Below are 20,337 nucleotides of genomic sequence, written 5' to 3' on the forward strand. Positions count from 1 at the left end.
CAACTGTGATCATGTTAAGGGAAAACATTCAAAAGATCATTTTATATGTTTTTACCATGCTGCTCAGAATTTTCCACTTCAGAGACATCCTGAGGGCTCAGGAAAGGTTAAAACAAGATGCAAAGGACTTAAACATGAAAAGTACTGTAATGAATCCTAAAAGTCTAGGTTGGGCTCAGATGGTACTGAATTTTCTTTTCCCCACTTGCTCCTCAAAGACAGCCCACAAGTCTAGGAAACTGAAGGAGAATTATGGAATACTGAATTGCATACTTGGAAATAAACATACGGCTAATGTTAACATAACTCAAATCTTATACCAGTTTGTCTACAACCTAATTAGAGGAGGTAAAGCCAGGAACCTCTCTCTCTCTGGAGCATGAATATATCTGAATACAGTGGATGTGGAATTCCCTACATGGAATATTTGTGGGCAAGTGAAGAGAGAAAACCTGGCTTCTCTGGGTCCTATTTTCAGCTCATTCTGATCACTTGTAAATAATTACGCAGGTTAGGAAGAAGTGTACAACTAGTGCTCACGAAAAAGCTATTAGGCAGCCAAGCCAACCAAAACTTCAGATTTTTATACATTTTTCTATGGTAACAGTAGAAGCTATTGTGTATACATTTTTCTATGGTAACAGTAGAAGCTATTGTGAGCTTGTTGAGTGCCACTAAACTTACACGCAAATAGGACAAATACTCGTAGAAAAAATGAGTAACACAGATGTTATGGTTTTAAGGAAAGGCTACTGATGTCAATTTAAGTATTGTTAGGGAAGTTAAGTACTAAAAACAAATCCTCTTCACTGAGTGATGTGAATTGTCTAAAAGTTATGATGTCACTAAACTGAAAGGGAAATTTTTATATATATATACATATAAAATTGATCACCTTTGTTCATTTGCGTGTAGTAAAATAATGCCAAGCAAAACAAAATGATATTATTTTATGTTGATGCAGCTAGTCTCCAATTTAGGGCTAAATTAACCTTAGGTTGTCAAAGCCATTTATGACCAAGTTGGGCAAAACAATTTCTTAAAAATCAAAGCTCTAAAAGGTGAACTACAGTTGACCCTGGAACAACACGGGGGTTAGGGGTGCAGACCCTTGGCATAGTTGAAAATCCGGGAATAACTTATAGTCAGCCCTCTGAACGAGCGATTCCTCCTTATCCACAGTTCCAGATTCAACCAACCGCAGATCCTGTAGTACTACAGGATATATTTAGTGAAAAAAATCCACACAGTTCAAACCTGCATCGTTCAAGGGTCAACTGCACACTGACTTTAAGACAAGTCCTCCTGATAGATCCATAACTAATGTCTAACGTCACAGATCATTAACAACAACAAAAAATACCTGCAAACATTAGTTATATCAGCACCAGAATAGCCCTCAATCTTCTCTGCTATATCTTCCAGTTGAATATCAGGATCCAATTCAACCTCCCGAAGATTGATTTTCAGAAGCTCAGTTCTTCCTTTTGCTGTTAGAAGATTTTTTTTGTTGTTATTGTTAGATGTTTTACTTTACAAATCATTTTGATAAGAAATCACCTATTTAACATTCAGGAAAAGAAAGAGTCTAATGCAAAGAAAAGTCAACAACTGTGAGTCCACTAATATTACTAATTCACTGCATGACTAGTGGAATCATTTAACTCCCTGTGTGCCTTGGCTGTAATAACTAATAATTGAAACAAAACTCAGAGTTTTCCTAATAGATTGTGAAGATATTTGCTATGAGAACAAAGGGTCTGAGATCCTTTATGAAAAATAAAAACATTAGTATTCAAGCACCAGAAATGCTTTTGTAAAAAAAATATTTAGCCTAGCTTTATGAAACTAGATTGCATGGAGTGTAACTCCTATGAGTTACTTTGCTCACCTTTTAGTATGACATAGGAAAAGATTTCCAGAACTCTAATCAGTATTTTTTAAAAATCCAGTTTTCTTTTCCTAGCAATCAGCAATTGGCACAAAACGCTTATTAATATATTTTTTACTTGGAGAGCCGGCCCACAGACATTTGCTGTTCCAATATGATTGAAATGTGTATCGAGTAAGCTGAAACAAACAGAATTTTTAAATAACCAATCTTGCTTGCTGTTTCACCATCAGTTTTTGTGACAAATCTGCTTAATATAGCACACTAAGGTAATGCAGAATTAGCCTGGATCCGGCTCTCTACGATTTCCTGATATACAAAACGAAATTTAATTTTCCCAATTTTTATCTTGAAAAATTTTAAATCTTCAGGTAAAAAAAAAACAGTGAACACTCATTTACCTTTTCTCTAGATTCACCAATTGTCAACATTTTGCCATTATCACTCCCTTGCCCTCTCCTCTCATCCCCACTCTCATTTATGAACTGAGAGCTAGCTACAGGCAACACAACACTTTACCTTGAATTCTTCAGCATGTATCTCCTAAGAACAAAGGCATCCATACAACCATCACACTTAACAGGAAATTTAACATTGGTGCATTGGTCTCATCTAATACACAGTCCAGATTAAAATGTCCGCATTTGTCCCGGGCCTTTATTACTTTCTTAAAAACCATTACACGTTACATTAAAGTTATTGTCTCTCTTTAGTCTTCTTCAAACAGTTCCCCAGTGTTACTTTGTTTTGTCTTTCATGACATTGACAATTCCCCCCCAAATGATCTTACAGAGTTAAGGCATTCCAGTGAAGACCCCAACAGGTCTGTTTGCGGAACCTGACAGGCAGATATGAAAATGTTAATGGAAGGAACCAAGAATAACCAAGACACTCTGGAAGAACAATAGCAAGGCAGGAGGAACTGCTCTACTACAAAGCAATAGGATTCAAATCTGTCTAACACTCTTGCAGACAGAGACAAGCAGATCCGTGACACAGAATGGAGAGCCTAGGAGCAGAGCAGAGCAGAGCATACGCTATGGACACCTGATTTGTGACACAGGTGGTTCGGGGCAGTAGGAGAAAGGAGGGTCTTTTCGATAAACGATGCCAGAACTGACTACTCACAGAGAAAAAATGGGACTGGGTCATCCTCACCATACATAAAAATCAGTGCCGGATATATTACTGATCTAAACATAAGATGCAAAATTATAAGCATTTTAGAAGATAAAACAGGAATCTATCTTAATGACCTCACAGTAAATATTAAGATACATTAAAAAATCGACTACGTGGAAAAAGACGGATAAACTGACCCCATTAAAATTAGGAACGCCTATTCATCAAGACACTGTAAAACAGTGAAAACACACAATCTACAGAGTTTGAGAAAATATTTACACCAGATTTAACAAAAAACTTATATCTAGAATATTTAAGGACTTCCTACAAATCAATAAGAAAATGTCAGACCACCTAATAGAAAAATGGACAAAAAACTTGAACAAATATATCACAAAATCAAAATGGCCAATCAATAAAGGAAAAGATGTTCAAATTCTTTACTAATACAGGAAATACAAATTAAACCGCAATAAGCACTGCACACCAAAAGACTGGTATGCATTTAAAAGTCTGACAACACCAAGTGATGGAAAACTGTGAAACAACGGGAACTCTCATACATTGCTGGCTGGGAGGAGTGTAAACTGAAGCAACCGCTCTGGAAGACAGCCTGGGTTTATCCACTGATGTTTCAGCTGTGCAACATGACCTAGCAATTCACTCCTAGGATGGAATGTTCCATCCTGGCCTAAAGAAACTTAGGCACTTGCACCATTATACATGCAGAAGAATGTTCATAGCAGTATAATAGCCTAAAACTGGAAATAATCATAACGTCCATCAAAAAATATGATGGATAATTGTGGCATAATCACATAATGGATGTTATGGGCTGAACTGTGTCCCCTGCTAAATTCTTATGTTGAAGCTCTAACCTCTGATACCTCAGAATGTGACTGTATTTGGAGACAGGACCTTTAAAAAGGTAATTAAGGTAAAATGAGTCAGATGGGTGGGCCCTAATCCAATATGACCTAATCCAATATGTATCTTTACAAGAAGACTAGGACACAGAGACACACAACATGAGGAAAGACCACATGAGGACATTAAAAGAAAATGGCCACCTACAAGCTAAGGAAAGAGGACCTAGAAGGAAACCAATCCTGCCAACACCTTCATCTTGGACCTGTAGCCTACAGAACTGTGATAAAATAAGGTTCCCTTGTTTAAGTCACCCAGTCTGTGGGTGTACTGTGTTATGGCAGCCCTAGCAAACTAATACAATGCAACAGCACACCACCACAAACACAAACTGCCTCTACGCGTCGCAACATGGATGAATCTTAAAAACACACTGAGCAAAATATGCAAGCTACAAATGAACACAATTAATGTGATTCATTTATGTAAAGTTTAAAAGGAGGTAAAACTGTGTGTGGGGATACATTACTAGGTGATAAAATTGTACGGAAAAACAATAAATTATTTCCCTAGAAGCAGTGACAGTGATTACCAGCAGGAACTGGAAGGGAGTTGTGCCGGGAAGGAACATACTACGGAGCGCGGAGGCCTGACACTGCTCCACTTCCTGTCCCAGCAGGTGCTTCGACGGTTGTTTGCTTTGCCAATTATTGGATAAATTGGACATTTTAACAGATTTTTTTGTATTTGAGTTACATTTCACTCACACTCACACACACACACACACGCTTGAAGTAAGATGGAGCAAAGCAATGCAAAGAGCAGCCAGGGTGAAAAGAGAAGCAGCAAGCAGGCAGGATCTGCGTGTGACTAGAAATTGTGACCTCCAGAATCCCTTCACCTCGGGAGCTCCTATCCTTGACCATCTTCAGCCACAGGCACCCCCCTGCAGTGAGCATGGGTACCCACAGGTGGTACGGGCCCAGGAAGTCCTCCGCTTAGGTGGTCAGCCAGAGGGGCGTGGGAAGAAAGACGGGGAAGGGAGGGAGCTCACAGGGCCACTGCTGCATGAGGCGCTCATGCTCCGGATGCCGCAGGGAAAGCTCCAAGTTCAGCCCAAGAGCTCCACACACAGCAGGTGGATGTTAGTGAACGAACATCACTTTGCTCTTTCAGTTCCCATGTTAGAACACCACTGTATTTGCAAATCAAAACGTTTTACTGTGGCCTGCCCGAAGAACTTAAAGCATCAAGTTTAATATAACGCATTCGCCCCCAGAAGCAAAGTTCTTTTTTTTTTTTTTTTTTTTTGTGGTACGTGGGCCTCTCACTGTTGTGGCCTCTCCTGTTGTGGAGCACAGGCTCTGGATGTGCAGGCTCAGTGGCCATGGCTCACGGGCCCAGCTGCTCTGCGGCACACGGGATCCCCCCGGACCGGGGCACGAACCCGTGTCCCCTGCATCGGCAGGCAGACTCCCAACCACTGCAACACCAGGGAAGCCCGAAGCAAAGTTCTTGACAGTCGACTTAAATGAACTTTGGAGCATAAAACTGCTCATAAGTGAGGGCTGGTGGGACTGAAGCTTAGTAGGAAGTATCCTCCTCTTCCCTAGTGACTATGGTTTGGAAAAGATAACTTTTAATACTGGTTGTATCAATGATTTGTCAGAAGATTCTAAGCAGGATTTATCATCTCTATAAAACTGAATTAATGATATGTAATAAGCTTGTGAAAGGATTTAACGAGGGGTTAATGTGTTAACAACAGTATAAAGAACTGCCAATGCTACATAACCAAGTTAATACACATTTGAAATTTAAATAAACACTGTTAGATGGATCATACAACTTCTTCTTGAGTACTGGAGGCAGTCCAGCACGACAGATAAGGAGTGTGTGCTGTGGGGCCAGATGGCCGGGGTGCACATCCCTGCTCTGCCGCACCGGGCAGGATACCTAACTGCTTGGGGCCTCAGTTTCTCATAAGTAAAGATAAGAACAGAATCTACCTCACAAGCCTGATGTGAGGGTTAAATGAGTTAATACATGTAAAGCCCAGTCCACAGGCAGCGCTCAGTAAATGGCAGTCGCCCCATCACGCACACCACCTTCAGTCAATCAACAAACAGGATTAGAGGGAGACAGAGAAAAGCCAGATTCCTTCTATTAAGGACCACCTGGGGGTTAGATAACACAGAGGAAACACCCAGGGGAGTGAAGTCCACACAGGGAGAGAGACCACGGCAAAGAAGACTTCATAGAATTGGTATGCTTTCATGTCGACTTTGAAAAATCAATAAAATTTAAATACAAAGGAAGAGGGAGAACAATCTGGGAAATGAGAGCACCATAAATTATGACATGGAAGCAGGAAGAAGCACGAATGAAAAAAAAGGTAAGTAGAAAAGTACAACACAGTATTAAGAAATGCAAATAGACACAAATAGGATAGATAAGGTATGAACTTACAGTTTAAAAAAAAAGTACTCTGACCCTGACGGGATAGGAAATAAGAATCACTCAGAGTCTAAGAGACTCTGTGATGCCTTGGTGGTTTAGGGAGGTTAGCCTAAAAGCAAAACAACTAAATGAAGGGGCTGGAGAAAGGAGTTCATTAGGCTGAGCAGCGGTTGCTGCCATAATGCAGATGCATAAAGTAAGAAGAGACTTGGTATAAGGCCCAGCTCCACCTGTGCCTGTTACCTGACTTCTTCCATCTGTTGACTACCGCACATTGTATTTACCAACATGGTGCAAGAGCCTCTCCTCCCACACACGCTTCTACGATGGGGCCTTCCACTCCTCCACCCAGAGGTAGTCTGATTCCCCTCCTCTTGAAAATGGGTGGGCTTGTAAATGCTTCAACCCAGAGTACAGCAGAGGTGACATCACGTGACCCCCAAGGCTAGGTCATAAGAAGCAATGCACCTTCCACCTTTTCCAGTGGAACAATCACACCTGGGGCCCTGACCTACCACGTATGAAATGTGACAAGCTGAGGCCACCATGCCTGAGGAAGCCCAGGCCACATGGAATAACCCCAAGTAACACAGAGGTGCTCCAGAAAGACAGCCCCACCTGAGGCCCCAGGCCTCAGCCACCAGGCATGGCGTGAAGCCACTCCAGATGATGGCAGGCTCCAGATGTGGAGTCACCCTCAGCTGCTGATCTTCCAGTTGTGACCCAGACATCACGGAACAGACACAAACCATCCCTGTGGTGCCCTATCCGAATTCCTGATCCCAGAATCTGTGAGCAAAAGAAGACTGTTTGGAATGGTATGTTAAACAGCAAGAGTAACTGATACACTGACTTTTCTTGCCATCAAGTTCTAATTGCCTCGCAATCTTAAAGAAATCTGCATATTTATGTAAATTACATAACTTACAATATGCCTTTTTGAGTGGCTTTCCTTGTTTTATCTATTTTCATTCTTATACTTCTTGCCTTTTCCAACTAAAAATTGCTTTTCATGGTTGCTTTTGTTCATAAAATGTCCTTCAATTTTTTTACTTTAATATAATCTACTTTTCTTTCCATTAATTTTACCCTATATTTCCAAATCATTCTTTCAGTTCTCTCATCTTTCCAAATTTTCTTTATAGTTCTGTCTCTTCCAGACCCTTTTATCCCACCAGATGCTCCGGCCACAACAGCTGTCCATTCACTTTCAAGCAACCATGCCTTTGTTTCTGTTCTTCTCTATGGAAATTCAGCGAAAATGCAACTTCCTCCGTGAAGTCTCCCCTAAGCACCTCAGTCAGAATTTACTATTCCACGTTTCCACCCCAGAAGTACTATGGGCAACTCCAGTATCACATGCTCCCTTGTTTCCCCGCTGTTAGGGGAGGTGTATGCCCCCTTCCAACCACACGGTGAGTTCTCTAAGGACAAGGATTGTACACTTTATATTCCCACAGTACCTAATAAATGTCTTTCAGATAGCAAAGAGCTAAACAAACACCTGTGAAATTAATTAACACAGATAAAAGAAGAAGTTAGAAAGGGTGGAGTTCTAATTATGATTATTTGTTTGGGAGCCCTTTAGGAGAAAGCAATTTCTCAAGTTCTATGGTCATGAGGTACACACATTCAGACTAGTAATGAGCAAAGAGAAGCACCTAAAAGTCATTACCTATAATGACTATTACCTTTACCATTACCTATAACATAACCTTTTCATAAAGGAAAACAAGTTTAGAAAAAATCCCAATAGTCAGCCAGGTCTATGTTCTTCTCCAATATTTCAAAGAAAGCTGAATTCCTATATTTGTACCATAAAGTATATCTTTCTCCTCAACCCAAGCTTTCCTCAGCGGTTTATAAAATTCCTATCATCAATTATTTTTCTAACTATATTTTTTCTGTCTGTTATAGTGAATTAAAGTTCAAAGTACAAAAGCTCAAATGATGTCAATTCAAGTAGTAAAGCTTTTATTTTCCCCATCAGTATTAATTTTTTATTTATAATCATTGTGCACAATAGCAAAATTAAAAGATTTCATATAAATATACTAGGTGTCATACACATATTTTGTTTAGAAAGCAAGGAAGAAGAGAAAAAAGGGGGAAAGAGAAAGGAAAGAAATTTATTAAATTGGGAGTGATAATAAACCACTCAAATTTCAAATCTTCATGTGACTAATAGAAGAGCAAGGCAGACACTAAGGAGCTGCTTCTGGGAGGAGTAGTATTTCAGGACAGTTTGAATCACTTCCATTATTGCTTTAAATAAGTTTATTATTCTGTAAGCTCAATTAGTAAGTTAAGCATTATTTTAAGAAATTTTTTTCTGTTTAAGTAATGATATTATTAGAATTAACAGAATATGTAGTAGCAGCCAGGAAAGACAATACAAGATGTAATCTGTGAACTAGAAATCTACCAATTATTTATATACACCCTTGAGATCTAGTTGCAAAAGTGAATAAGGAATATTACCATAATTAAGTTTCAAAAGTCATAGGGGAGGCTATGACTTCTGGCCATCATTAAAAATAAATGGTACCAGACTTATCCTTCTATGGTAAACAACTATTAAAATATAACAGGCAACTGTTTTCATGCATTAGTCAACAGACAGTAAAGAACTGCAAAGTGACTTTTTAAGTTCTGCCCATAATTTGAGTGCCTGCCAGAACAAATCTCAACACCGTTTAAAAGAAAACAACATAATCCAGACTCCCTAAAATGTAGAGCATACAATAAAAATTACTGAATGTGTGAAGAAACAGAAAAATGTGACCCATACACGAACAATTTTTTAAATAGCAAATAGAAACAGATGTTCCGCACGTTAGAATTAGCTGACAAAAACTCTAAAGTAGCATATCAATTACGTACCCAGGACAGCATATTATACTAGGACTTAGTGGCTTAAAACAACAACTTACTACCCTCACGGTTTCTGTGCATCAGGAGTTTGGGAGCAGTTTAGCTAGAAAATTCTAGTTTAGGGTCTGTGATGGTTAATTTTATGTGTCAACATGGCTGGGCCACAGTGCCCAGATATCTGTTCAAACATTATTCTAGGTGTTTCTGTGAGGGTGTTTTTGGATGAAATTAATATTTAAGTTGCTGGACTCTGAGTACAGCAGACTGTGCTCCATAATGTGGGTGGGCCTCAATCTATCAGCTGAAGGCCTGAACAGAACAAAAGAGGTCCCCAGAGCAAGAGTGATTTCTGTCAGCAGATGGCCTTCAGATAAAAAGGTTTAATCCTTTTTATGATCTAGCCTTGGAAGTCATATGGCATCACTTCTGCCATATTCTTTTCCTTAGAAGCAAATCACTAAGTCCAATCCATTTTCAAGAGGAGGGGAATTAAGCTCCACCTTTTGGAGAGAAACATCTCAAAGAATTAAAGGAAAATATACAGAAAATCAATGATCAGATGAGGAATCCCAGCAAAGCAACGGAAACTATAAAAAAGAAAACAACAAAACAGAAATGCTAGATTTGCAAAATGTCAATACATGTGAAATGAAAAATTCACTGGACAGGATTAAAAGCAGATTGGCGATGGCAGAAGAAAACAGTGTCAGTGAACGTGAAGACAAGTGAACAGAAACTACCAACCTGAGGAATAGAAAGAAAAAAGATTGAAAAAAAATTGTTAACAGAGTCCCGGTGATCTGTGCAGCAATATCAGAAAGTCCAACACACATGCAGGATAAATAAAAGGAAAACCCCACAGAGGTACATCATAGTCAAACTGCTGAAAAACAATGATAAATAGAATATTTAAAAAGTCAACTGTAGAGGACAAACACTCAAGAAAATACCAGCTTGTTTTCTATAGTTAAACATATACTCACAGGTATTTATCCAAGAGAAATGAAAACACATGTCTACACAAAGAACTGAACATGAATGTTTATAGCAACTTTACTTATAACAGTCCCAAACTAGAAATTATCTAAATATCCATCAATAAGAGAATAGATAAATAATCTGTGGTACGGTCATATAACAGAATACTACTCACCAATAAAAAACAATAACATCGATGAATCCCAAAATAATCATGCTGAGTGAAAAAAGCCAGTCACAAAATAATACATACTGTATGATCCTATTTATGTGAAATTCAAAACAATCTATAGTGACAAAAATCAGATCAGTGGTTGCCTGAGGTGGGAAGTGTTTTGGGGAGAGAAGAATGGACTGCAAAGGGGCACAAGAAATCCTTTCAGGATGAAAGATATGCTCTGCATCTTGATTGTGGTGTGTTTCATGGCTGTATGCAATTGTCAAACACATCAAATTTTATGTGGATAAAGCTTATTATATATAAATTATTCCTCAATAAAGCTGAATTTAAAAAAATAACCAGAGGGAAAACGATATATTACATACAATGATAGGAATGGCAGCTGACCTCACATGCAAAAAACAATGGAGGCCAGAAGATTATAGAATGATATCTTTATAAGCACTGAGAGAAACAAAACAAAACAAAAAACAAACAAAAAGCCCTCTTCCAACCCAGAATTATTTATCAGTCAAAAACAACCTTCAGAAATAAGAGTGAAATAAAGACATTTCAGAAAACAAAAACTGAATTTGATGCTAGCAGACCTTAACTACTAAATGAAGTTCTTTAGACAAATGAGAGACGGACCCAGCTGGAAACTTGAACCTTAAAAAGGAAAGCAGAGCAGTGGATGCTAAATATGTAGGTAAACAGAAAAGACTACTATTTGTGCTCCTCTTAATTTAAGTTTGCACTGACAATTTAAGCCCATTATATGTTTGGATTTACAATGTATGCAGATGTAAAATACATGACAAAATAGCACAAAGGCTGGGGGAGGCAAATGGTTCTTACATTTTACATGAAGTGGTACAATATTAGCTCTACAGTGACTGTAATAAGTTACAGATGCATATTGTAAATCCCTAGAGTAACTGCTAAAAAATATACAGTTAAGTATAGCTAAAAGCCAATAAGGAAATTAAAATGGATACTAAAAAAGAGTCAACTATTAAGAGAAATTAAGAAAGGAGGTACAGAGTAACGAACAAACAAAAGGGACAAATAGCAAAATGGCAGACTTAAACATAACCATGTCAATAATTACATTATATTTCAATGGACAAAATACTGCAATTAAAAAGCAAAGATAAACTATACAAATAGTAAGACCCAATTATATGCTGTCTACAAGAACTGCACTGCAAATACAAACACGTACAAGGTGAAAATTAAAGGAAGGAAGCAGATATATCATGCAAACAGTAGCAAAACAAAGATGGTGAGGCTATATTAATATCAAAGTAAACATCAAGTCAAAGGATTTAATCAGAGAGGAAGAGATGTTTCATAAAGGTAGAAGAATCAAGAAGATATAACAATGATAACTGTTTATGTACCTAATGACAGAACTTCAAACTGCATGAAGCAAAAATTTACAGAATTAAAGTGAAAAATAAACAAATTCACAATCATACTTAAAAAGTTTAACCACCCACTCTCAATAATTGATAGGAAAAAACAGAGCAAAAAATCATTAAGGATCTAGAAGATTTAAACAATACTATCACAACAACTTGATCTAACTGACATTTATGGAATATTGTCTCAACAAGTGCAGAATAAATATTCTATTCAACTGCAGCTGAAACATTCAGCAAGATACACTATATGCTGAATCATAAAATCTCAACAAAATTCAAAAATTGACATCTTACAGAGTAGTTCTTAATTATAGTGGAATTAAATTAGAAATCAACAACAACAAGACATCTAGAAAATCCTCAAATATTTGGATACTAAACCACATACTTCTTTTTTTTTTCTTCAGCCTTGCCTCACGGCTTGTGGGATCTTATCTCCCCAACCAGGGATTGAACCCGGGCCCTCAGCAGTGAGAGGACAGAGTACTAACCACTGGACTGCCACGGAATTCCCTAAACCACATACTTCTAAATAACTCAAGAGTCAAAGAAAAAAAGAAAAAGGAAAAATTTTAAATATTTCTAATTGAATAGTAAAGAAAATATAACAAAATTTGTGGGATGAAGCCAAAGCAGTGCTTTAAGAGAAATACAACCTTAAATGTTTATATTAAAAGAAAAAGAACAAAGGTTTAAAATCAACAGTCTAAGTTTCTAACTTCATAAAAAAAGAGAAAATTAAACTCAGGAGTATAAGGGAGAAATAAGAAGAGATAAAAATCAATGAAATACAAAACAGAACATTAACAAAGCAAGAAGTTGGTTCTTTGAAAAGATTAATAACACTGATAAATGTCTAGCAAGAATGATCAAGAACAACAGGGATAAAACACAAATTGCCTCTTCTAGGAATGAAAATTGAGCCATTATTATAGATCATACAGACAAAACAGAAATTAAGGTGTGTGGATTTGTACTGTGTCAACTTCAGTGAAGTTAGAATTTCACTTCTCAGAATTCTCTTCATTACATAGTTCTGGGTTAGTGGGGACCACATCAGTCATTATGGACAAGATGTGAAAGGCAGAACTGAAATCAACTCAGAAAGTTAGTTCAGGGCATGAAGAGCATTTGCAGTTGAGGCCTATTGTCGCTTGCCTGCCGGCTCATCTTTTTAGTGAGGGGCAGCACCTGGGCCTCCAACTCTTTCCAGCTCCTGTCAGATTTCCTCCTTCAGCTTGACTCCTAAGCCAGGTGTACCTTTAGTACTGTTACAAAGAGTGCCAGCTTCTTCTAAAGGACACCCCAATCATCAAAGTTGTAACTCTTAGAGGCAATGAGAGCCCAGTGTGGGTTCCAGTCTATCCTCATGAGTTCCAGCTCATCCCCACAGGTTACAGTTTGTTCTTGTTTCCACCATTTCATCTTCTCTTCCTACTGCCCTCCCTACTGACTTCAGGCTCCAGAACCAGACATGAAATCAACAGCCTCACATAAACCATTTAGTCAGCTTCCATGTTTGTATTAGGTCAAATCCCAATAAACCTGACAACCTAGAGGAAAGGGACAAATTTTTTGAAAAACACAAACTACCAAAGCCTACTCAATGAAAAATAGATAACCTGACAGGATAACCCTATGTCTAATTTTTTTTTAATCAATGGAACAGAACAGAGAATTCAGAAATAGACCCACATATATGCAGCAAAATAATTTTCAACAAAGGTGCCAAAGTAACTCAATGGAAAAATAAAACTCCTTTTAACAAGTGATGCTAGAACAACTCAATACACATATGAAAAAAATGAAACTCAACCCCCAATTGACACATATACAAAAAATTAATTCAATATGGATCACAGATCTAACTCTAATTTCTAAAGGAAAATATAGGAGAAAACCTTTGACTTCTTGTGGTAAGCAAAGATTTCTTAAGATACAAAAAGCACTATCCATAAAAGAAAATCCTGACAAGAGGACTTAATCAAAATTAACACTTCTGCTTATCAAAAGACACCATAAAGAAAATTGAAAGGCAAACCACAAACTGAAAGAAAATAAGGCATTTCATACTTACTAGAATGACTAAAATTAAAATACTGGCGATACCAAATGTTGGCAAAAATATGGAAGTATTGGAATTCTCATTCATTGATGATGAGAGTATAAAATGGTACAACCACTTAGGAAAATGGTTTGAGCATTATAAAGTTAAACACACACCTACCCTATGATCCACCTATTCTCTTCTTATCTATATTACCCAAAAGAATTGAAAATATTCATCTATAAAAAGATCTATACAAAAATATTTATAGCTTCATTCATAATAGCCAAAAACTAGAAATAACTCAAATGTCCATCAAAAAGAGAATAAACAAATTGTCATGTAATCACACCACAAATAAACTACTGATACATGTAACCACATGGATGAATTTCAGAAACATTATGTTGTGTGGAAGTAGCCAGATGCACAAGAGTACATATGTCATGATTCCATTTATATGAAGTTTAGTAATAGGTAAAACTAATCTATGGTGTTAAAAATCAGGAAGGTGAATGACTGCTAGGGGTTTGAGTCAACTGGTAGGGGCACAGAGAAACTTTCTGAGGTGAAAGAAATGTCCACATCGTGAGTAGGGTACTGATTAAACAAGAGTATTCATTTGTCAAAACTCATCAAACTGTAAACTTAAGATTTGTACATTTCACACTGTATGTAAATTTTATCTCAATATAAAAAGAAAAAACTCACTTATGAAAATGTCAACATTCATCAACAGAATGAAATATTTTTTCAAAGCAGCATACTTCAAAAAAGATCCCAAGAGAACTTTATTTTTAATCACTGAAGTTTTTTTTCATTATAAAAATGTTTTTAAATTTTCACATTCTTATCAACGTACATTGTTTTTTGTAGTACAGGGACAAAAACTTGTATCACGTAAGTTTTTTTTTTTTTTTTTTTTTTTTGCGGTACGCGGGCCTCTCACCGCTGTGGCCTCTCCCGCTGCGGAGCACAGGCTCTGGACGCGCAGGCCCAGTGGCCATGGCCCACGGGCCCAGCTGCTCCGCGGCATGTGGGATCCTCCCGGACCGGGGCACGAACCCGCGTCCCCTGCATCGGCAGGCGGACTCTCAACCACTGCGCCACCAGGGAAGCCCCACGTAAGTTTTAATGAAGACTCAAGTTTAAAATTAAAACTTAGGGACTTCCCTTGGTGGCACAGTGGTTAAGAATCCGCCTGCCAATGCAAGGGACATGGGGTTTGATCCCTGGTCGGGGAAGATCCCACATGCCGTGGAGCAGCTAAGCCCGTGCACCACACTACTGAGCCTGCGCTCTAGAGCCCATGAGCCACAACTACTGTGGTCTTGGCACCACATGCCACAACTACTGAGCCCACACGCCACAACTACTAAAGACTGTGTGCTCTAGGGCCCACTTGCCACAACTACTGAGCCCATGTGCTGCAACTACTGAAGCCCACGCACCTAGAGCCTGTGCTCTACAACGAGAGAAGCCACCACAATGAGAAGACCACACACCACAACGAAGAGTAGCCCCCGCTTGCCACAACTAGAGAAAGCCTGCGCACAGCAACGAAGACCCAACACAGCCAAAAAAATAAATTAATTAAAAATAAATAAATAAAAGTAAAACTCAGATGTCCTATCAACTTATTAACACAACCACTCCTCTGAATGTAAGAAACTTCAGCAGAGTACTGAGGCCTCTGTTTCCATAAATAACAAATGGGTTTTGTGATGCTATAAACTTCTTTAAGCAGAATGCCAAGGGAATAAAGACCTACAGAAATAGAAAAATGTAACAGAGAGTAAAAGAAAGATCAAAATATAGTAAAAGGAAGGCATCATACCTGTTGGGAGAGGTATATATATCCTTTTTTCTAATCTCCTTCGCAATGCTTCATCAATGTCCCATGGGAAATTAGTAGCAGCCAATACCATAACCATTTTGGAAGGATCGTCATTCTCTAAAGCTCCTCCAACTCCTATATACAGTAAGGGGGAAAGAAGAGTGTTTTTCTTACAGTCCTTTATTCTTTCATTCAACTAACATTTCTAAGCATCGGCCACAGGCTTGGTGGTAGAGGCTCAATGACGAACATGATGCAGTTCTTCTGACCTCTGCATGGTGTCAGAACCAGACAAATCAACAGATAACTACAGAACAAGTACAACACAGTCACTCTAGTCTCTCATATTACACTTTAACAGAAATTAAGACAGTTAACTCATTGAGGGAAGGAACTCCTGGTACTACATTATTTTATGTATCTTATAGTGCCTGGCACTGTATGCAACACACGTTTTAAGTATTCAATTAGTATCTATGGTTGGTGGATAACCACAGCTATTTTAAAACAATGCACTGTGGATATACATACATACATACATACATATATATATATATATATATATACTTTTTTTTTTTAACACACTTTATGTTTTCTCACAATTTGCTTAAATAGCCTCCTATTCACCATACAACTACCAGAGTGATATATCTCTAAAAAGTAGCTCTGGGCCCATCACTCTCTTCCTCCAGTGGCTCCCCAAAGCCTTTTCTTCTTTGTCTGAATAACTTCTACCAATATTTCAAAGCCCAAGTCAGCTATTCCCTTCTATGGCTCCCTTAGTCCGGGTGGTACCTCTCGTACTATGTTTTCACTAAACCCAGAGTTTAGTTCTACCACAGAACTCATAATGTATTGTAATTGTCTGTGAGGTGCCTGCTTCTCAACTAGATCAGTGGTTCTCAAAAATTTTGGTCCCAGAATCCTTTTTATATCCTTAAAGACTACTGACCTCCAAAGAGCTTTTGTGTGCATGTAGTATATCAACATTTATTATTAAAAATTAAAAATGAGACTTGTGAGAGAATGAAAAGTGAAAAAGGTAAATAACATCTCGATATTACTATGAAAATAGTTTGGCCTTTGCACACCTTTTAAAAGAGTCTTAAAGACCCCTGGGACCCTGAGCCACATCTCTAAAGGCTTTGCTCTAAATAGTAAGCTCCTTGAAGGCCACGACAGTCCTTTTCTTTCTAACCTCAGAACCTGAGATGGTGCAAGTAAGCAATAGATGCTTTTGAGTGCATGAACAAATGTACAAATGCGTGGATGAACAAATGATTACAAATACATTCAGCTGCCTTCTAGTCCGGTCGTTGAGAATTTCCAAAGTGTGAATCTACACAAAATTCAAAAAGGGACCAAAACAGTTTAGAGACAGTAATTAAATATCAATTACCATCCATCTGAATGAGTAGCTCAGACTTGACCCTGCGACTTGCCTCATGCTCATCAGAGGTTCCTCTTCGACTGCAGATAGAATCTATCTCATCAATGAAGATGGTGGTGGGGGCATAAAACCTAGCCTTTGTGAAAATAGTTTAAAGAAATCATTTAGTGACCTCCTGAAATAATCTGAAGTTTTTAAAAGACATTTCCTCTGACTAAAACAATGGTGAAAAAGAGCATTAATGCCATCACTTGCTTATAGACAGAGGTTAAATTTATCAATCATATCAGAAACAGAAAAATTTATCAATCATATCAATCATATCAGAAACAGAAAAATTTCTAAACATAAAAGATAAGTTATATGGTTGGTAAAGTCAGGTGACAGATACACGAGGATTCACGGTACTATTCTTTCTACTTTTGTGTTTGAAAATTTCCATAATACAAAAAGTTTCTAAAGATAAATCACCAATCTATCCTCAAAGATGCAGTCTTAAGTAGCTACTGAAAACTACTTTGAAAAAGGAACAAACTTTAATGATAGATCAGTTTCTGATTTTCAAAATATATGTTAAAATATACTTCTGCTCACCAGCTCATTAGAGATCCAGAAATATCAGTCAAACCACACACATTTCCAAAGTCTCTTCTACCCGCACTGGATGGGATACCAAAGGGCTTTTACTTCAGAGAGGAAGGTACGCTGAAGACACATCAACCACTCCACAAAACCCACCGCCCCGTGTCTTATTAGCGTGTCAAGAACTGTGAAACTATAAGTACAGTTGCCCTTTCTTAAAAGGATCCCTGGGTAAACGGATCTAGATTAAAGGGATACCATGTGCCTACACAAACAGTGCTTTGAAATCCGAATGTAACATCACTCACCATTTCAAACAACAGACGAACTAACTTCTCAGATTCCCCTCTGTATTTCGACGTCAGCGTGGAAGACGAGACGTTGAAGAATGTTGTGCCACACTCAGTGGCGACAGCTTTAGCCAGCATGGTCTTACCAGTGCCTGGGGGCCCGGCCATCAGCACGCCCTGAAATTCCAAAGGACACACGAAATGATTTATCAGATTAATGTGCTTTCTAATAGAATATCAGCAACTATTAATGTACACGAAACCCTTCCCATCAAAAGATAAGCTCAACTGCCACAGTAAACTCATGGCGCATTGGGCACGAATATCATTTCACAGACAGAAGAAACAAAAATGAAGAATGGTTTCACAAAAGGTCTCAAATCAGAGGTACTCAGAGATGGGCTAACAAAGGGCCTAGACAACAAGGAATCTCCTGGTACATTTAGAAAGAGCCCACCGATTTTACTGAACCTGGCAGAAGACAAACATGTATGGTCTTGAGCACCGCTTAAGAGTGACTGCTCTGTTTAAGCAATGAAAATAAGATGACATTCTCTACCACATGGAGCAGAATTATATATCCCTCGCCCTCCTAAGGTACAAAACCTATCTTCAACAACACACTTACAATATACACTTTGAATCAGAAATAAAGATCCATTCATCGGTTAATAAATAAGGTAGCTAAAATCTAGTGGTGATTCAAACATAATCAAGTTAGCTAGCCTTTTATCAGTTTAACTGTGCTAGGCAGTTAAGAGTTTACATAAAATAGTGTTAGTAAGGAAAAAGCCACTACATAGACTAAAATATAAATTTTACTTACTTCTCACCTTTGAAACAAACAGAAAAACGTTCCATAAAAATAAATCAATGAGGAGTAAAAATTATCCAAGAACACCGATCCTCTAGTCTTGCAGACTAATGGATTTTTAAATACTTATTATTTTCTTCTAACACTTTTAATGAGAGTTCAGATATATAGTTAACACTACATTTCTTTTGCATAATAGTTCGTGATCGTAAGAGGAATTTGGAGCCATTTGTTAATTTAATTCAATTAGCTTTGGGGGGTTTAAACTTTGAAAACTATGTGCATATCAAAGTTTCATAAACTCTAAATTCAGAAACCGTCCAAACGCTCTTCTAGCTATAGCATTTTGATACCCAGGACAACCAGGGATCACTAGGATTTGAAACACTAGTTTTACAAGAAAAATTTTTGCTTTGCCAGAAGCCTTTATACATGAGATTGATATTTTGAAAACTGTAAAGACAACTAATGGTATTGGCACAGCTACAGAAAAGTTTCTGTTTCTCTTTCCACCATCCCCTCTCAATGCCCTCTCAGTTCCTGTAATGTCATTAATGTGGTCATGTCCAGCAGGAGATAATTTCCAGGGTTAGCGTCTGTGCGCAGACACAGCTCATAGATGCAGTACAGCGTTTATAAATTTCCCCTCCTTATGACATTACCCTGTCAATTATCTCCTCTATTTCCTGTATCTCCTCCTCTGTGGGCTCTATTTATTTAAAAAATAAAATCCTTCACTTGACCCTACAAATCCTCTGGCTACTATCTACCTCTTCCTTCCTCTTCCCAGCCAACCTTCTTAAAGAAATGGTTTATGTTTACTATTTGTTCTTCACAAGCTACAGTCTGACTTCTGCCTCTACTCCTTCACTAAAAATACCTAAGTTACTAATCCAGTGGTCACTTTTCTTTCCTTTTCTGTTTTGAGTTTTACGTATTCTTTTTTTCGGCTGCACCACTGCGCAGTACGCGGGATCCTAGTTCCCTGACCAGGAATCAAACCCGCACCCACTGCTTGGAAGCACGGAGTCTTAAGCACTGGATCTCCAGGGAAGTCCCAACCAATGGTCACTTTTCAACTCACAGCTTCCTTCCCTCTCTCTGACCTTGGATGGTGCCGATACCTGGTGTTCATTCCCTTCTCCCTGAAACCCCTGCTCCCTAGGTTGGTTCTAGGACACGGTTCTTTCTTGATGCTTCTCCTACTCATGACCATCTTCAGTGGCTTTCAGGTCTCCTCTTCCCCCTGCCCTTTATATTCCCAAAGCAATTCTAAATCTTTTGCTCTTTTGAAAACCCTTTATAAAACTCCTTGAACAATTTCATCCATACCCAAATTATCAACCACCACTTATATCTCACAATTTTAATTTAAACTTAAACTCTAGCCCGAGCTCCAGACCTCTATTTCCAATTACCCACTGAGTTTTCACCTAAATATATTTTGTTTCTATTTAAATCTGCTCCTCTCCTCCATTTCCAGTATCAGTTCACTGTACCCTATTTAATGAAGAATTTGGCTGGCCCTTTTCCCTAGTTCCTGGGAGGCAGACTCTAAACCCTTGGAATTTCCCAAGTGATAGGAGTGTCTTTGC

At 38.2% G+C, this 20,337-nt stretch overlaps 1 protein-coding gene across 8 annotated transcripts in view; it reads right to left on the bottom strand.

Moving 5' to 3' along the window:
- Nucleotides 1-20,337, bottom strand: part of KATNAL1 (katanin catalytic subunit A1 like 1) — a 76,576-nt gene that overhangs the window by 5,413 nt on the left and 50,826 nt on the right. For all 8 annotated transcript variants that reach the window (XR_011376890.1, XM_030882578.2, XM_030882576.2 and 5 more), the window contains 4 exons: nucleotides 17,947-18,105; nucleotides 17,066-17,192; nucleotides 15,667-15,801; nucleotides 1,364-1,490 (listed from right to left, as the gene is read on the bottom strand). Coding sequence is in view for 7 of the 8 variants with exons in the window: in XM_030882578.2 (XP_030738438.1) it covers nucleotides 1,364-1,490; nucleotides 15,667-15,801; nucleotides 17,066-17,192; nucleotides 17,947-18,105 (548 nt within the window). In the remaining variant the exon portion in view is untranslated. The remainder of the gene's footprint in view (nucleotides 1-1,363; nucleotides 1,491-15,666; nucleotides 15,802-17,065; nucleotides 17,193-17,946; nucleotides 18,106-20,337) is intronic.

Source organism: Globicephala melas, chromosome 18 (assembly GCF_963455315.2).
Source record: "Globicephala melas chromosome 18, mGloMel1.2, whole genome shotgun sequence".
Taxonomy (NCBI): domain Eukaryota; kingdom Metazoa; phylum Chordata; class Mammalia; order Artiodactyla; family Delphinidae; genus Globicephala; species Globicephala melas.